Source organism: Schistocerca serialis, chromosome 4, assembly GCF_023864345.2.
Source record: "Schistocerca serialis cubense isolate TAMUIC-IGC-003099 chromosome 4, iqSchSeri2.2, whole genome shotgun sequence".
Taxonomy (NCBI): Eukaryota; Metazoa; Arthropoda; class Insecta; order Orthoptera; family Acrididae; genus Schistocerca; species Schistocerca serialis.
This window is the reverse complement of record NC_064641.1, coordinates 853,287,695-853,306,981: the sequence shown is the minus strand read 5'-3', so window position 1 is coordinate 853,306,981 and position 19,287 is coordinate 853,287,695. Positions and strand designations below refer to the sequence as shown.

At 45.2% G+C, this 19,287-nt stretch overlaps 1 protein-coding gene and 1 long non-coding RNA gene across 2 annotated transcripts in view; both read right to left on the bottom strand.

The window, feature by feature from the left end:
• The window catches only part of LOC126473485 (E3 ubiquitin-protein ligase RNF144A), a 127,125-nt gene extending 115,996 nt beyond the window's left edge, over positions 1-11,129 (bottom strand). The window contains exon 1 of the mRNA XM_050100561.1: positions 10,711-11,129. Coding sequence (XP_049956518.1) covers positions 10,711-11,109 — 399 coding nt within the window. The 5' untranslated portion in view covers positions 11,110-11,129. The remainder of the gene's footprint in view (positions 1-10,710) is intronic.
• Positions 11,130-11,216: 87 nt separating this feature from the next.
• LOC126475009 (uncharacterized) overlaps positions 11,217-19,287 on the bottom strand; it is a 367,333-nt gene continuing 359,262 nt past the window's right edge. The window contains exon 3 of the long non-coding RNA XR_007586637.1: positions 11,217-11,329. This is a non-coding gene — a long non-coding RNA (uncharacterized LOC126475009). The remainder of the gene's footprint in view (positions 11,330-19,287) is intronic.

Sequence of the window (19,287 nt, the reverse complement as noted above, 5' to 3'; positions counted from 1 at the left end):
CGCAAAACATGATTCGCTACGCTTCCAAGAAATATTTTTTTATCAGCATCCCTGCAGATGACGTGATACTTTCTTCGTCCGTCAAAAAAATTGATACCGTCTAGTTGCAGTGTTTCTGATCTGTTACGGCATATACACAGCCTTTCGACTTGACGCACCTGCGGGAAACCACGATTCGAAATGAGAACCCGTTACAAGAACACAAACCTTCCAATTATATTTGACAGGCTTCACGAGCGATTTCCATATCGTCTCTTTCTCATCAACAGCCTCCTAGAAAACTGCGTGTAATAAATCAGTACATCCGACTACGAACTGTATGGCAGTGATAACGTCTTTTCTGGAAGCTTAATGCAGGCTTGACTCATCCAGTTAAGTGGTCTACATACAGAAGGGTCAAAGACAGAAATACAAAGGTCCGAGAATTTGAATTGGGCTAATAAGTCAAAGTATAAGCACGTATCAACAAACTACTCAGACGTATACCTTTACGGTAATCAACGTCCTTCAGTCATTATGACAACATATTCGACGATAATAGGCGCTGACTGTCTTTACTGATAAGGCACATTTCGTTTACAGCGGTTTTAAGGGAAACAGATTATAATGCTCGATTTTGGTAGTTCATTACGTCAGCAGATAACGTATCGTATTAGAAATCTAAAAGTTTTCCATCCCCAGAGGATTTTTAATGGCTTTCGTCGAGAGCATCTCATCTGGCAGTACTTCGTACATACCGTATTAATTAACAAACAAAGCTCCAATGAAAAGGTAAACGCTGCCTTTCCTTATAACAACTTTACTGTACTTAACGACAAGCGTTCGCTTACACGGTGTTTTAGTTAACGTTTGGCCGCGAAGTCAGAAGGAAGCACTGATATGAGTTCCCTGCTAGTGCAGTGGGGTGAGAGCTGTTTGTGAAGGGAACTCCGTCTCGTGTATCTCAACCGGTGAAAAGCGGTTCAACCCAGATGGTTCACGCGAGACGCTGCCCTTGTGGCAGCACGGAAGGAGCAAATCTAAGGCAAAGACGCGTCACCGCTAGTTGCAACAGCTGACAACGCGAACAAATTCAAGTGGCTCTGAGCACTATGGGACTTAACAGCTGAGGTGATCAGTCCCCTAAAACTTAGAACTACTTAAACCTAACTAACCTAAGGACATCACACACATCCATGCCCGAGGCAGGATTCGAACCTGCGACCGTAGCGGTCGCGCGGTTCCAGACTGAAGCACCTAGAAACGCTCGGCCACAACGCGAACGACCTCCTCGCCAGTGGCCCTGAATGGCGGCATTTCAACCACAAGCTGCTGCAACGTATCCGAAGGTGATACTGCAAGATTAACTGCAAGTCGTTGGTGGCTCAAAAGACACCAGCATTGCCCCCAACCAAGGATTGATGTTTTCCGTAACACGAAACTATTGGAGTTGGTAGGGTGTTTCTACTAACTTAAAAACATATCACCTAGGCAAAACATTTCAAGTGGTCAGTTCTTTAAACATACGGCCATCGAACAGAAAGGCACCCATATTTAATATTACCAGTGTTTCAACACACATAAAAAGTTGCTACACATGTCATATTTCTGCATGTTCAGATACGGCAATCTAAAATTGTCGTTAATATAATTCGCAACAAGTAGTTTCGTTACCGACAATGTAGCTACGCCGCTTGTGGCTGTAGCCATGAGCGGAATGACAATATTCAAAAACCACACGAAGGCTGTGGACCCAACCCTAATCAATATTTTCAAGTACAGCGGTTTTATTGTCCACGTATTGCGTTCATGAGTGGTAATTTGGAGCAAAAACTGTATCCGTTGGATCTGTAATCGTTCCATTGTTTATCGCTGTTTCTCTTTTAAGTTGTCCTCCGCAAATGATCTCTCATGACATCATCCAACCGTCTTTTTATTAAGCCTGCCATATCACCTTGAAAAATTTTACGTGACATTTGGAACTTTAAAATTTTCAATTGTTAACTGAGTGGTGACTCTTAAAGAATCTAACATCCTCGCAGTTTATCTATTACAAAAGAGTACTTGTTCTAACTTACCACACTGGGCGCGGAAAAACAATGTGAATACTTCGCAGTATAAGGGGAGGGGGAGTGGTGGTACACCATGCAGCTATTATATACATACTTATTTTGGAGTTTCAGTGTATTACAGCTCTGTTTCAATGAAACTAAAAGTGAGAAATAACAACAGTGTAGCTTACTACGTCCGAACTCAAGAAGTTAAAATATTTATTAAATCCTGATGGTTTCATTCATATTCACCCTGTATAAGATCGCAGGTCCTGGCTTGCACGGTGAATTTTGCATCTTAATACACGATCGCAGCCTAACGTATCCTTCTCCAGTGTGGAGAAACATCACGAATATTGTTACTGCCCTGTACTTCATGTTCATAGTTGCCGATGTGCGTCCTGCCAACTCCATCCACATATCCACGTTTTCCCACACAATGGCTATTTAGTAATATTGTCGCATGAAATTTCTCTAAAACCATTTTCTTCAAAAATACAAATCGTTAAACTTTCGGTTACATTTTTAAAATTATATTCCCCTCTCATTCCTTGACAAGCCATTATTATAAAATATTTATCGAGCTTATCTGCCAATTCATTGTCCCAAAGGTCGCAGTCGCCTTTACCACATACATTATTAACAACGAGATCTTACTGACTGGCTCCTTTCGATTTTGTTCATATTACGTCAATCCTGGAAATCAATTTCCTAAAAGATTACGACGCATTTCTCAAACAACCTAAAAAAGGAGCGTCTCTGAATATGATTTTGGGGCGCCTTAAAGTACAGAATTGTCAACAGATCGACGGCTGGTAGCTGTGTGCGTAGCCTACGAACATTGTAACCGTAAAGGCGCTAGGAGTATTTTTTTAAATTTTTACTGGTTTCTATATTTATTATCTACTTGAAATATTAATAAATAAATTAACAAATCTTCAATAGTAATTTTTAATTTTAATTATTGAGCATACACCATTGAGACTACACACTATGAATTAAAATTTGGTACAAAAAACACGGAACATCAAACAGAAAATTAAAAAAAGTTATATATGTATAATTGAATAATCTGGCAGTTCATATCTCTGTATAAAATTTCATTTTATTTCCACGCAATTAAATTAAAAATAGTGGGATGTAATCATTATAAAAAATTATGATCCAACGTATATTAAATAATACTCCCAATTGAAAATAAATATAGAACTCAAATAAAAGTAAAAAAAAATGTTCCTAACACGAATTATACCATCGACTCTACTGTTGCAAGACTAACACGCTACGCACTGAGGTCTGATGCAATAATCACATGTATGCCGCTCCATTTCTTCAATTATTTAAAGGCAACCTTCTAGAGTCTGTCTGGGAATTGCGTCGGATTACACTGTCCGTGAGGACTTCTTGTCAAAGATCTGACAATTCGTTTAGCTGTTTCTGACAACGAAGGGTCGTTATGCCGCTGCAGCATACGGTTTACCAAACTCATTTATGTCGCATGCAAGTCTGATTAAAAAATAAATCTTCTCTAGGCACTCTCGGCCAAAAGGCTACATCTGGACGGCTCGAAGGAAATCAGTGAATGCGTAGGGAGCCTTCCTCTTCTATGTACAAGAAGTTGCACAGCAAGCATAAACTGAGGTAGTACGCGTGGCCCGGACGATGTGCTACGCACGCGACTTCAGCAACGCCATTTAATTACGCCGCAGTCAACATAGGAGACAAGTATCGTCGGACCCCCATCAACTTTCTACACCTACGACACTGTATAGGTAAAGACAGCCAGCCTCACTTGAGTTAGGGGCAGCAATAAGTCGTAACTGCTACCCCATTGATACGAACACTGTGCCTATCTGACTGTACTCAGAAACACTCCAGATCCAGATCAGACCACTCTGTCAGAAATTAAGCACAGTTAACATTCACCACTTAAACTCCCTACTGGTCCGTTTCAACGTTATTAGGACCTCGAAAAACGGAATTCCCGCGATAACAGCTTAAAGGTAGCGCGAAAGCCAAGCGTCACAAGAAATCAAACAGTATTAATTTCCACGAGCCACTCGTATTTTACGATAAGGCTGTTCACTTGAGGCATGTCTTACCTAATCTGAATGTTCGACATTGTTTGTCTTAAATAATTATCCTTATGTGGGTAAGAATATTTGACAGCTCCGGAGAAGCTCTCGAATGCTCAGGGTTTAGGTTCTATGTTTTTTCCCCCTCTTCTCTTTTTCTTTTCTTTTTTTTCTCATTGCTATACGACACCATAAGGTGGAATTTAGCTCTGCGCAGTTTTCACACATGTGAAAGACGCAACGGATACTGTCGTATTTTGACAATATGCTATGAAACGTAAACCAACAGGATGCAAGACAGCTTTCTCCGACACACGCAGAGTAGAAGAGACGCCATGTGGCATCACAGCTGACAAAACCAAAGTGTTAAAACTGAATTATAAAATACTATGAAAATATACTATACGTAGGTACTGTGTCATATTATGCGTCATTTCAGTACGATCTGTTACAGCAAAATTTCGAGAAACGTGCCGTCGGTGGTTAAAAGTATAAAACCCTACAATGTGTTATTCAATTAATGTCTATGTGCATTTCCACCGATCATGTCACAGAAAACTGAGAAAGCAAAAAAAGTATAGGAAAGTAAACAAAGTAGAAAAACAAAATTTGACAACACTTCCAGTACGTTATATTGATTTTCTGTCTAGGAAGAAATTTAGTATTTTTAAGGATTTGTCTTCAACATATTACGCGCCTTTGAATCCACAGATGCCTCCAAATGTTACTCGCGGTTTCTTACGCAAATCTTAAACAATCACTAATGAAGTTAACTTAGGTACTTCAAGTGCAATCTGTTTAATAAACAAAATCTGTGTGATGGGCGCGCCACATACAGGCGAAAACTGCGGTCAGACTTCGCTATGTCGCGAATCAAGATACCTTCCATGTCCAATATGATGACGGGTCCAGCCCAGCCCAGAAACTGTGTCACTTAGGGTATGGTGACAAAGGGGGGCATCTCTGCGCGTGCGTTAATGGACCCCATCTCGTATGATTATCAACCGAATTTCCTTCGTTCGTATCAAAGGGAAGAAAATTGCAGCCAATGTTATATGGGTACCCTCCTGACCTCTTAGCCTGGTTAATCTTCAGGCTGTCTTATCTGTGAGAGGCCATGTCTAATTATGTCGACTGAGTCGCGGAGGAGAGGACGCAACGGTCCGGACGATGGGGTGTAAGTAACTTGGCTGAGATCATCATTTCTGGGGATTCACTAGTTGCCCGAGAGTCAGTTTGGTACATTCCACGGTAATTACCCAAGACGCTTGCTTGTACAACCCACTCCCCATGTTGGGCGTTCTGTAGGGAAACGGACGTTACGGACAGCATAAACTGTTCAGAAGAAGTTCGCCATAGCATCCTTGGTGGTTAATAGCCGAACGAAGTGTGAGTAATTTTGATAACAAGAGTGATATGTGGGTGTGTCACTATACAACAAGGGGTACAGTTGTTTAAGCTGTTGGGCCACATGGTGACTTGTGATTCACTAGTATCTGAGGCCCACTGTGGACACGACAAAGTCCCTTGGCAGATTACAAGACATTTAACCATAAAACTATCGGAAAATTACGCAATCCCAAGAACAAAGTAGCAGTCGTTCTCCAGAAGAGTGTGGTACAGGTTGGGCGAAAGCAACCTCGTTAGTGACTTGTCCAATGTGGTTAGAAGAATGATACCAACACTAGTGTCTTCCTCAGTAGGGAGGTATGAGGGTAAGTGTTGAGGTCGTCTAAAGCGTCAGGCCACACTTGGGAGACATCAGTAACAGAGTTGCTGTCTGGGACCTAATTATGCTCTTGGCCGACCTCACGCTGGTTATCTACAAAAATGTTTGTGACTGCACGATCTCTGGGTAATGGGCATTTTCAGGCAGTGCGAGATGTATGGTGGAGGTAACGTGTAAGTGTCCTCGACGGTTACTCAAGTGTGGTGCGAGAAATAAAGTCAACACCAGTAGTAATGTACACTGTCGACTCACATTAATGTGACCACTGGTCAAAAAGCCTGAATAACCACCTATTGTAGCGTGGACCATTGTGAGACGTGCAGAAAAAAATGGTTCAAATGGCTCTGAGCACTATGGGACTTAACATCTATGGTCATCAGTCCCCTAGAACTTAGAACTACTTAAACCTAACTAACCTAAGGACATCACACAACACCCAGTCATCACGAGGCAGAGAAAATCCCTGACCCCGCCGGGAATCGAACCCGGGAACCAGGGCGCGGGAAGCGACGTGCAGGAAGAGAGCCAATGAGGCTGTGCAAGGTACCGACTGGGATGTGGAGCCTTGCTGACTCTAGTATCGTGGCACGACGCGATACGTTTCTCGGATGAGGATCCATGGCGCGAACAGCCCGATCGAGGTGGTCCCAGAGATTCTCGATTGCGTTTAAATCCAGGAGTTCGGTAGCCTGGGGAATATGGTAAACTCAGCATGGTACTCTTCGAACCACGCACGTACACTGTGAGCTGTATGACATGTTACACTGGCTTGCTGATAGGTGTCATCTTGCCGAGGAAAAACAAACTGCAAGTAGAGGTGGACATGGTCCCCCAGGATGGATGCATATTTTTGTTGATCCATTGTGCCTAGCAGAATCACGAGATTACCCAGGGAATGGCACAAAACAAAACATTTCCCACATCATTGAGTTCACTCTTCCAGGCTGGGACCTTCTGATGATTGTTGGGGGGCGGGGGGTGTTTCACGCCGTGCACACAAAACGCCATCTGTCTGATGGAGCATAAGACGTGATTCATCTGAAAAGGCCACCAGTCGTTACTCAATGGGGACGTCCAGTTGCGGATTGGCGTTCCAATTTCAGCCTTTGTCGCCGATGAACAGCAATCAAGATGGGTGCTTGAACCAGGTGCCTGCTCCGGAGACCCATATGCAGCAGCATTCCCTGAAAGTCGGTTGAGGAAACACCGTTGGTAGTCCGTTCGTATGGTTCGTCAGCTGCTCAGTAGTTGCGCTTGAGCGTCTATTCACCCATACACATCTCCGCAGCCGTCGCTTGGCCCTGTCATCACTGGCCCTTGGTACATCACACTTGCCTCGGCACCAGGTCTGTATAGCTCCACTTTGCCATGCACGGTATGCTTTAATCATCGCAGCACGAGAATAATCCACAAACTTAACCATTTCGAAAATGCTTCCCCCTTAGGCCCGAAAGTCTATGATCGCGCCCTTTTGGACGTCAGATAAATCGCTATATGTCTGCATTAAGACAATGACTGCACTGCTTTCTGCGTCTTCTCGGCATTCTTTACATACCCCCCCCCCCCCCCACCCAATTGCTAGTGCTGCCGCCCGCCGTCTGTGAGTGGTTATTGCACGTTGACATTGTACATAAGCGGTGGTCAAATTAATGTGACTGGACTGTGTATTTGTGGGTGCGATGGACGAAGACTTCGGAGGGCTCGAAGGAGTCAAAACCTGTTGAGCCTATGGTTCAAATGGCTCTGAGCACTATGCGACTTAACTTCTGAGGTCATCAGTCGCCTAGAACTTAGAACTAATTAAACCTAACTAACCTAAGGACATCACACACATCCATGCCCGAGGCAGGATTCGAACCTGCGACCGTAGCGGTCGCTCGGTTCCAGACTGCAGCGCCTAGCACCGCACGGCCACTCCGGCCGGCGAGCCTATGGTAATCTGGGCACAAAGGTGGGCAGGTCCGGACAACTACTTCAGCCTTCTATGGGATACAGATCGAGATAGTGATCACTGTACTGACACTGTCGCAATGTGCGTCTCGACCGAGGTAGCACCACTGCCACGACGTCGAGGAAAGGTCACAGGCGCAAGATTTTCGGTCAGTGGTTACATACGGGTATTTTCCAGAGAGTGACTGCGCAGTTCGGTGAGCAAACACTGTCAAGGACGCGAGTGTTTGACTGGCATAATCAACAACACGATCGCCATCCTCTGACCAGCATTATAGACGAAAACATTTGTGCGTTCGAGACATTCTAGGAGGCTATCGGCGGGCGAGGGTATCAGAAAGTGCAGAACAGGTCGAAATAAGTTATGGCAGCTATCAGGCGATCATCACAAATGACATACAGTTCCGCAAAGTGTGTTCCAGATGGTCACCCGCCTTTTGACCGAAAATCAAAAGTTGAGACGTTTGGAGGTCTGTCAGAGGCGTACAGCAAGGTTTGAGGAAGAAAGTGATCCATTTTTGAGTCAGATCGTCATCTGCGACGAAACGTCGCTCCATTCCTTCACTGCCGAATCCAAACAAGCCAGTAAGTAGTGGCGAGGAAAGAGTTGGGAGCCCCAGTGAAAGGCAAAACTCGACTGTCAGCTGGCACAGTTCTTTCAACTTTTTTTTCCAACCGGCAAGGCATTTTGCTCATTGATTTTTTTGCGTGAGCAATGCACAAACAATGCTGTGTAGTTCTGCGAGCTGTTGAAGAAGGTGAGGGATGCATAACGCTGCAAAAGACGAGACCAAGCAATTCAACAGGTCGTGCTGCTCCACGACAGTGCAAGGCCGCATGCTGCAGCTCTAATGGTATCCAAACTACAGGAAATGCATTGGACTCAACTTACAGAGCGGACCTATCGCGCTATGATTTCCATTTGTTTGGACCGCTTAAAGAAGCTCTAGGAGAGCAACGATTTGAACGCGTCGAGAGCGTGGAGCAATTCGTGCACGTTTGGGTCCAGACGCAACCGGCTCCCGTCTACGATGCTGCGATAAAACCTCATCCTTCTCGCTGCGAGAAATGTATTTCTAAAGCGGGAAAATATGTGGAAAAATAAATTGTAACTGCCTTCTGTTTCTCAATAAATGATATTTTCTGACAAAATCCAGTTTGTATTTGAGACACCCTCGTAGATAGGATATCTGTTTAAAAAAGTTCAGGGAACATTCGTAATCTCGCGTCAGTGCCAGGTTGGAGCGAAATGCTGTTGGGATCCATGGACACGCTTGTGTTTAATGTTTAACTGCCGGAAGTTCCACTGTTGTAGATGTCCGTTAGTTATTGTTAGTTAGTTATTGTTCAGTGCTGTATTGAGTAGAATATTGTGTTGCACAGTTTGCGAATTTCGAGATGTCAGAATTGGTGGAACAACGCGCCTGCATTAAATTTTGCGTGAAACACAAGAACCTTTACAGAGACTTACCAAATGAGGCAAGAAGCCTACGGCGATGAATGCTTAAAATGTATTCATTATTACAAATGGTTCACATAGTTTAAAAATGGCCGGATGGAAGTTAAAGATGACCCTCGTTCAAGTCGGCCTTCAACGTCTACCGACGAAGCTCTTCAGGAACGTCAATGAAATTGGTTGGTTCTGAGCACTATGCGACTTAACTTCTGAGGTCATCAGTCGTCTAGAACTTAGAACTAATTAAACCTAACTAACCTAAGGACATCACACACATCCATGCCCGAGGCAGGATTCGAACCTGCGACCGTAGCGGTCGCTCGGTTCCAGACTGTAGCGCCTCAAACCGCACGGCCACTCCGGCCGGCGTCAATGAAATTGTGCTTGACATTCCGAGACATTTCGGAAGAATTTCAGTTGCGTCACATCTTAAAACCTGACACAGTAACGCGGAATGCATCGTGTTGCCGCGAAGTTCGTCCCACGGCTCATGTGTCAAGACCAGAAAGATCTTCTCCTCGCATTCTATTAAGAGCTTTTGGATCGCCCAAATGAAAACGAGATTTTCCTTAAGAGAATCACAACTGGTGATGAGACACGAGTCCGCGGTTATCATGTCCGAGATTAAGGTTCAGTCTTCACAATGGGTCGGGAAAAGTTTTTTAAGACCAAAAAAAGCTCGTCAGGTCAGGTCAAAGGTCAAAGCCATCTCGATAGTCTTCTTTGACTTTGAAGGATTAGTTGATCATGAAGTCATGCCGCAGGGGGCAAACTGTTAATCGATGTTACTATTGCCGGCCGGAGTGGGCGTGCGGTTCTAGGCGCTACAGTCTGGAACCGCGAGACCGCTACGGTAAGGTTCGAATCCTGCCTCGGATATGGATGTGTGTGATGGCCTTAGGTTAGTTAGGTTTAAGTAGGTCGAAGTTCTAGGGGACTGATGACCTCAGAAGGTGAGTCCCATAGTGCTCGGAGCCATTTGAACCATTTTTGATGTTACTATCGGAATGTGTTGTGACGCCTGCGAGAAAATTTGAGAATGAAACGACCTGAGATGTGGCGAGACAATTAACGGCTCTTGCATCACGAAAACACACCCGTACATTCATCCCTGTTGGTACGTGACTACTGCACAAAAAACGAAACAGTGTGCTATCTCATCATACTCTCCAGTCCTGGCCTCAGCGGACTCCGTTGCAAGCACGAAGATTTGCAACGATAGACGAAATAAAAGGAAATTCGCATATGGGGCCTTAGGCGATCCAGAAAAGTGTTTCCGGAAGTGGAAACGGGGTAGGGAGCGGTGTATCAATTGTGGAGGAGAGTATTTCGAAGGAGGGCGTGCACAATAAGTAAAATGTAAGAGCAGAAAAATTTTGTGGACAAAGTTCCAGAATTTTTTGAACAGACCTCGTATACTATCACACTGTAGTTGACGGCCCGACCCGCTTATCACTGTGGGGTACTCACCTCGATACAATACTCGCAGGCGCAGTCTGCGAGCTGGACGACGTGTCGCGGCGGGACTTCCTGCAGGCAGAGCTTGCAGAGCAGGGCGGGCGCGGGCGCCGGCGGCTGCGGCACGAAGCTGGCCGTAGCCGTGTTGAGCGAGTACCTCGACGACGAGGCGAGCGAGAGCAGGGATGAGCAGCGAGAGCACAGCCCGCCTCCGCCGGCGGGCGGCGGCACGCGCAGCCGGTTGACGGGGCGCAGTGCGGGCGCCTCGGCGAGCGCCAGCACCGTCTCGCACTTGCGCATGGCCGACAGGCGCGGCGACGAGCCGCTCGTCGACTCGGTGTAGAGGCTGGCCGACGAGCCGGCGGTGGCGGCGCGGCGGCCGCTCACCAGCGAGCGCAGGCTGCTCGGCATGGCGATGGCGGCGCCGTAGCCGGCCGGCCGGCCGCCGGGGGCGCGTCGCGACGCCAGCAGGCGGCTGCTACTGCCCGCGCGCGCCGGCGCTGCGCCGGCTCGGCCCGCCGGCCACCGGCGCTGGGGCGGAGGCTGCGGCTGCGGATGCGGCGGGCTCTGCGCGCCGGCGCGGCCCGGCGGCGGCGCCGGAGACACGGCCATAGCAGCCACCGGGCTCAGCCTGCGGGCACACAAACCGCACTACGTAAGCTCACGAGCCGACGCGAACACTCTATCTTTATCCGTCAGCTGCGTATGCACCGGCCAACAGTCCACTTAGTGCAGTGGTTCCCAACCTGGGAGGGGTAAAATGAAATTTTTTCAGGGACAAAAGCTAAGCTATTCGATTCTGTTTCAGCCACGAAACTAAATTAGTTTCAAAAGACTGTTACTGCTATCACACTTTTGTAAGGCTCTTTACTGTTCCTCAATTAGTACCCTTAATGCGGTAGAGGTTACAGGTTCCTCACATAGTCCACCCACTACACACAGATGTTGCGCTCCATCTCGTACATCGCTGATGACAAAAGTAATACATATACGTCACAAATCCTAAATATCTCAAGAAAATGTCTTCTCCAAGTTGTAACTGAATTAACTGACAGCACGAAACAGCAGTAACTACGTAAGGCTCTACATATTACACTACTGGCCATTAAAATTGCTACACCACGAAGATGACGTGCTACGGACGAGAAATTTAACCGACAGGAAGAAGATGCTCTGATATGCAAATGATTAGCTTTTCAGAGCATTCACACAAGGTTGGCGCCGCTGGCGACACCTACAACGTGATGACATGACGAAAGTTTCCAACTGATTTCTCATACACAAACAGCAGTTGACCGGCGTTGCCTGGTGAAACGTTGTTCTGATGCCTCGTGTAAGGAGGATAAATGCGTACCATCACGTTTCCGACTTTGATAAAGGACGGATTGTAGCCTATCGCCATTGCGGTTTATCGTATCGCGACACTGCTGCTCGCGTTGGTCGAGATCCAATGACTGTTAGCAGAATATGGAATCGGTGTGTTCAGGAGGGTAATACGGAACGGCGTACTGCATCCAAACGGCCTCGTATCACTAGCAGTCGAGATGACAGGCATCTTATGCGCACGGCTGTAACGGATCGTGCAGCCACGTCTCGATCCCTGAGTCAACAGATGGGGACGTTTTCAAGACAACAACCAACTGCACGAACAGTTCGACGACGTTTGCAGCAGCATGGATTATCAGCTCCGAGGCCATGGATGCGGTTACCCTTGACGCTGCATCACAGATAGAAGCACCTGCGATCGTGTACTCAACGACGAACCTGGGTGCACGATTGGCAAAACGCCATTTTTTCGGATGAATCCAGGTTCTGTTTACAGCATCACGATGGTCGCATCCGTGTTTGGCGACATCGCGGTGAACGCACATTGGAAGCGTGTATTCGTCATCGCCATACTGGCGTATCACCTGGCGTGATGGTATGCGGTGCCATTGGTTACACATCTCTGTCACCTCTTGTTCGCATTGACGGCACTTTGAACAGTGGACGTTACATTTCAGATGTGTTACGGCCCGTGGCTCTACCCTTCATTCGATCCCTGCGAAACCCTACATTTCAGCAGGATAATGCACGACCGCATGTTGCAGGTCCTGTACGGGCCTTTCTGGATACAGAAAATGTTCGACTGCTGCCCTGGCCAGCACATTCTCCTGATCTCTCACCAATTGAAAGCGTCTGATCAATGGTGGCCCAGCAACTGGCTCGTCACAATACGCCAGTCACTACTCTAGATGAACTGTGGTATCGTGTTGAAGCTGCATGGGCAGCTGTACCTCTACACGCCATCCAAGCTCTGTCTGACTCAATGCCCAGGCGTATCAAGGCCGTTATTACGGCCAGAGGTGGTTGTTATGGGTACTGATTTCTCAGGATCTATGCACCCAAATTGCGTGATAATGTAATCACATGTCAGTTCTAGTATAATATATTTGTTCAATGAATACCTGTGTATCATCTGCATTTCTTCTTGGTGTAGCAATTTTAATGGCCAGTAGTGTACTTTACTTCCTTTCCTCTGATGTGTTTCTTTGTACCCTGGAACAATGTTCTCCGGGCCAGTTCTATTTGTCCCGTCCCATACATTCCTAAACAGCTTATACCTTCAACCGGGTGCAGTTGGTGGTTGCCTATCTAACTGCTTCCAAGGGCAACAAATTTATGACGGTCATTCAGTTATTTCATGCAGGCTAATTGAGATTCCCCTATCACAACGCCTTGAAATACCACGCAAAGTATTAACATATTCTCTCGCTCGTTACACACAAACTACTAGTCCTACAGAAAGAAAAACGCGTCTGAAGATCATTTTTATACGTTTCTCTGGAACAATTCGGAAACTACGGCCTCTTGTAATAGTTCGATACAGTTCCCCACAGTCGTTTAATGAACAAAGTAAGAGCATATGGACTATCAGACCAATTGTGTGATTGGATTGAAGAGTTCCTAGATAACTGAACGCAGCATGTCATTCTCAATGGAGAGAAGTCTTCCATAGTAAGAGTGATTTCAGGTGTGCCGCAGGGGAGTGTCGCAGGACCGTTGCTATTCACAATATCTACATCTACATCTACATTTATACTCCGCAAGCCACCCAACGGTGTGTGGCGGAGGGCACTTTACGTGCCACTGTCATTACCTCCCTTTCCTGTTCCAGTCGCGTATGGTTCGCGGGAAGAACGACTGTCTGAAAGCCTCCGTGCGCGCTCTAATCTCTCTAATTTTACATTCGTGATCTCCTCGGGAGGTATAAGTAGGGGGAAGCAATATATTCGATACTTCATCCAGAAACGCACCCTCTCGAAACCTGGCGAGCAATCTACACCGCGATGCAGAGCGCCTCTCTTGCAGAGTATGCCACTTGAGTTTATTAAACATCTCCGTAACGCTATCACGGTTACCAAATAACCCTGTGACGAAACGCGCCGCTCTTCTTTGGATCTTCTCTATCTCCTCCGTCAAACCGATCTGGTACGGATCCCACACTGATGAGCAATACTCAAGTATAGGTCGAACGAGTGTTTTGTAAGCCACCTCCTTTGTTGATGGACTACATTTTCTAAGGACTCTCCCAATGAATCTCAACCTGGTACCCGCCTTACCAACAATTAATTTTATATGATCATTCCACTTCAAATAGTTCCGCACGCATACTCCCAGATATTTTACAGAAGTAACTGCTACCAGTGTTTGTTCCGCTATCATATAATCATACAATAAAGGATCCTTCTTTCTATCTATTCGCAATACATTACATTTGTCTATGTTAAGGGTCAGTTGCCACTCCCTGCACCAAGTGCCTATCCGCTGCAGATCTTCCTGCATTTCGCTACAATTTTTTTTTGCTGAAACTTCTCTGTATACTACAGCATCATCCGCGAAAAGCCGCATGGAACTTCCGACACTATCTACTAAGTCATTTATATACATTGTGAAAAGCAATGGTCCCATAACACTCCCCTGTGGCACGCCAGAGGTTACTTTAACGTCTGTAGACGTCTCTCCATTGATAACAACATGCTGTGTTCTGTTTGCTAAAAACTCTTCAATCCAGCCACACAGCTGGTCTGATATTCCGTAGGCTCTTACTTTGTTTATCAGGCGACAGTGCGGAACTGTATCGAACGCCTTCCGTAAGTCAAGAAAAATAGCATCTACCTGGGAGCCTGTATCTAATATTTTCCGGGTCTCATGAACAAATAAAGCGAGTTGGGTCTCACACGATCGCTGTTTCCGGAATCCATATTGATTCCTACATAGTAGATTCTGAGTTTCCAAAAACGACATGATACTCGAGCAAAAAACATGTTCTAAAATTCTACAACAGATCGACGTCAGAGATATAGGTCTATAGTTTTGCGCATCTGCTCGACGACCCTTCTTGAAGACTGGGACTACCTGTGCTCTTTTCCAATCATTTGGAACCCTCCGTTCCTCTAGAGACTTCCGGTACACGGCTGTTAGAAGGGGGGCAAGTTCTTTCGCGTACTCTGTGTAGAATCGAATTGGTATCCCGTCAGGTCCAGTGGACTTTCCTCTATTGAATGATTCCAGTTGCTTTTCTATTCCTTGGACACTTATTTCGATGTCAGCCATTTTTTCGTTTGTGCGAGGATTTAGAGAAGGAACTGCAGTGGGGTCTTCCTCTGTGAAACAGCTTTGGAAAAAGGTGTTTAGTATTTCAGCTTTACACGTGTCATCCTCTGTTTCAATGCCATCATCATCCCGGAGTGTCTGGAAATGCTGTTTCGAGCCACTTACTGATTTAACGTAAGACCAGAACTTCCTAGGATTTTCTGTCAAGTCGGTACATAGAATTTTACTTTCGAATTCACTGAACGCTTCACGCATAGCCCTGCTTACGCTAACTTTGACATCGTTTAGCTTCTGTTTGTCTGAGAGGTTTTGGCTGCGTTTAAACTTGGAGTGAAGCTCTCTTTGCTTTCGCAGTAGTTTCCTAACTTTGTTGTTGTACCACGGTGGGTTTTTCCCGTCCCTCACAGTTTTACTCGGCACGTACCTGTCTAAAACGCATTTTACGATTGCCTTGAACTTTTTCCATAAACACTCAACATTGTCAGTGTCGGAACAGAAATTTTCGTTTTGATCTGTTAGGTAGTCTGAAATCTGCCTTCTATTACTCTTGCTAAACAGATAAACCTTCCTCCCTTTTTTTATATTCCTATTAACTTCCCTATTCAGGGATGCTGCAACGGCCTTATGATCACTGATTCCCTGTTCTGCACTTAAAGAGTCGAAAAGTTCGGGTCTGTTTGTTATCAGTAGGTCCAAGATGTTATCTCCACGAGTCGGTTCTCTGTTTAATTGCTCGAGTTAATTTTCGGATAGTGCACTCAGTATAATGTCACTCGATGCTCTGTCCCTACCACCCGTCCTAAACATCTGAGTGTCCCAGTCTATATCTGGTAAATTGAAATCTCCACCTAAGACTATAACATGCTGAGAAAATTTATGTGAAATGTATTCCAAATTTTCTCTCAGTTGTTCTGCCACTAATGCTGCTGAGTCGGGAGGTCGGTAAAAGGAGCCAATTAGTAACCTAGCATGGTTGTTGAGTGTAATCTCCACCCATAATAATTCACAGGAACTATCCACTTCTACTTCACTACAGGATAAACTACTACTAACAGCGACGAACACTCCACCACCGGTTGCATGCAATCTATCCTTTCTAAACACCGTCTTTACCTTTGTAAAAATTTCGGCAGAATTTATCTCTGGCTTAAGCCAGCTTTCTGTACCTATAACGATTTCAGCTTCGGTGCTTTCTATCAGCGCTTGAAGTTCTAGTAGTTTACCAACGTAGCTTCGACAGTTGACAATTACAATACCGATTGCTGCTTGGTCCCCGCATGTCCTGACTTTGCCCCGCACCCGTTGAGGCTGTTGCCTTTTCTGTACTTGCCCAAGGCCATCTAACCTAAAAAACCGCCCAGCCCACGCCACACAACCCCTGCTACCCGTGTAGCCGCTTGTTGCGTGTAGTGGACTCCTGACCCATCCAGCGGAACCCGAAACCCCACCACCCTATGGCGCAAGTCGAGGAATCTGCAGCCCACACGGTCGCAGAACCGTCTCAGCCTCTGATTCAGACCCTCCACTCGGCTCTGTACCAAAGGTCCGCAGTCATTCCTGTCGACGATGCTGCAGATGGTGAGCTCTGCTTTCATCCCGCTAGCGAGACTGGCAGTCTTCACCAAATCAGATAGCCGCCGGAAGCCAGAGAGGATTTCCTCCGATCCATAGCGACACACATCATTGGTGCCGACATCAGCGACCACCTGCAGATGGGTGCACCCTGTACCCTTCATGGCATCCGGAAGGACCCTTTCCACATCTGGAATGACTCCCCCCGGTATGCACACGGAGTGCACATTGGTTTTCTTCCCCTCTCTTGCTGCCATTTCCCTAAGGGGCCCCATTACGCGCCTGAATGACCTTGTGGATGACATCGGAAGTTCACTTAGGCTTTTTGCGGATGATGCTGTGGTATATCGAGAGGTTGTAACAATGGAAAATTGTACTTAAATGCAGGAAGATCTACAGAGAATTGACGCATGGTGCAGAGAATGGCGATTGAATCTCAATGTAGACACGTGTAATGTGCTGCGAATACATAGAAAGAAAGATCCCTTATCATTTAGCTACAATATAGCAGGTCAGCAACTGGAAGCAGTTAATTCCATAAATTATCTGGGAGTACGCATTAGGAGTGATTTAAAATGGAATGTTCATATCAAGCTGATCGTCGGTAAAGCATATGCCAGATTGAGATTCATTGAAAGAATCCTAAGGAAATGCAATCCGAAAACAAAGGAAGTAGGTTACAGTATGCTTGTTCGCCCACTGCTTGAATATTGCTCAGCGGTGTGGGATCCGTACCAGATAGGGTCCATAGAAGAGATAGAGAAGATCCAACGGAGAGAACGCATATAAACTCACGTGGAACTATTATAACAAAAAGTCCATATCCATTAACGCACAATTGAGGCACTACAACACTGTCGTACTTCCGGAGGAACTGAATGCATCTGAAACAACACAAATAGATGGGCAAACTAAAATCAAAGAAATAAAGAAACAAGGAAGGAAAATTCTCAGGAAAACTTTTGGCCCGATACAAGAGCAAGGAATCTGGAAGAAGAGACCAACATCAGAATTATATAAATACACAGACAAGATTACGGATACAGTAAGGAAAAGAAGAATGCAGTTCTACGGGCATATCCACATGATGAATGAAAATAGAATTTCAAAGCGAATTCTTAAAGTCATCAACTCAGGCAGGGGAAAAACAAAATGGATAAAAGAAGTTGAAGAGGAGCTCAGACAAGCACACATAACAGTAAACGATGCAGAAAATAGAACTGAATTCAGGAACATCATCAAAAAACATAAATTTGACACCACAACACAGAAGAGACCAGGATGCAAATGGACAGCGGAGCGAAAGAAACAACACAGTGAACCCATGAAGAAAATTTGGGCTCAGAAAAATCATAAACAATCATCATAAAGGAATTCAAGTTCAAACGCTCTCTTTAAATGGGAATAATCGAAACAGATAAATGAATTCATCAACAGCACGAAACAGCAGTAACTACGTAAGGCTCTACATAGTATTATTGTTATTATTATTATTATCATCGATAACTCCAGAAATACCACCGCAATTGCTCAGGCGCTATCCACATATCTTACACAAAAAAGAAGACCACTCCACCACACACACACACACACACACACACACACACACACACACACACACACACACATACATACATACACGTACACACAAACTGCTTCAAGAATGTGGAATTGCTATTGATTTAGATGCTCAACTAATTACTCCACATATCACTTAAAGCAATTTTTTACAACAAACCAGTAGATTCATGCGTTTTCAAGTTTTGTGGTTCACGTAATCGTTTGTTGCAGGACATGTCAGGTGGCAGAACTTATAGTTTAGATAGAAATTTCACATTATTTAAAGTATGGGTGGCATTTGAACAACTAATATTGAAACCCACACATGCACACCCATATCTCCTTTGATGCGGGCAACTAATGGGCACTAAAAGTTCAAGCCACAATTGCTAACACCGCCATCTTACGTGTTATCAAACAACATCACAAAAGAATATAAGCTTCCATTTGTTATCCTGCCATTAGCGACACGCCCGCCTAAAGGTCATTTAAAATTATTATCAAAATCCCTATTTAGGATTTTATTTACAGAATTAATGGCGCATTCATGTATTTCAATTCCTAAGCTATGAATAATTCAGTCTGGAAATGATCATGATGTCTGGAGATTTAATCTGACAGTGAAGAAAAGTTGAATTCTACAAATAACGTTATTCCACAATTATAGTGACAATGCTTGTGTAAACCTGAGTGCGAAGACTGAGTTTATCGATAGACCAACGTGCAGCAACCGATGGCAAATGTACAGGGTGTTCCGAAATTCCCGTTACAAACTTCTAAGGTGTAGACGGGAGTGAGTACATAATATTTTGAATAGGAACCCATGTCGACGGTTTCAATTCATATGTGTAACGCATCCAC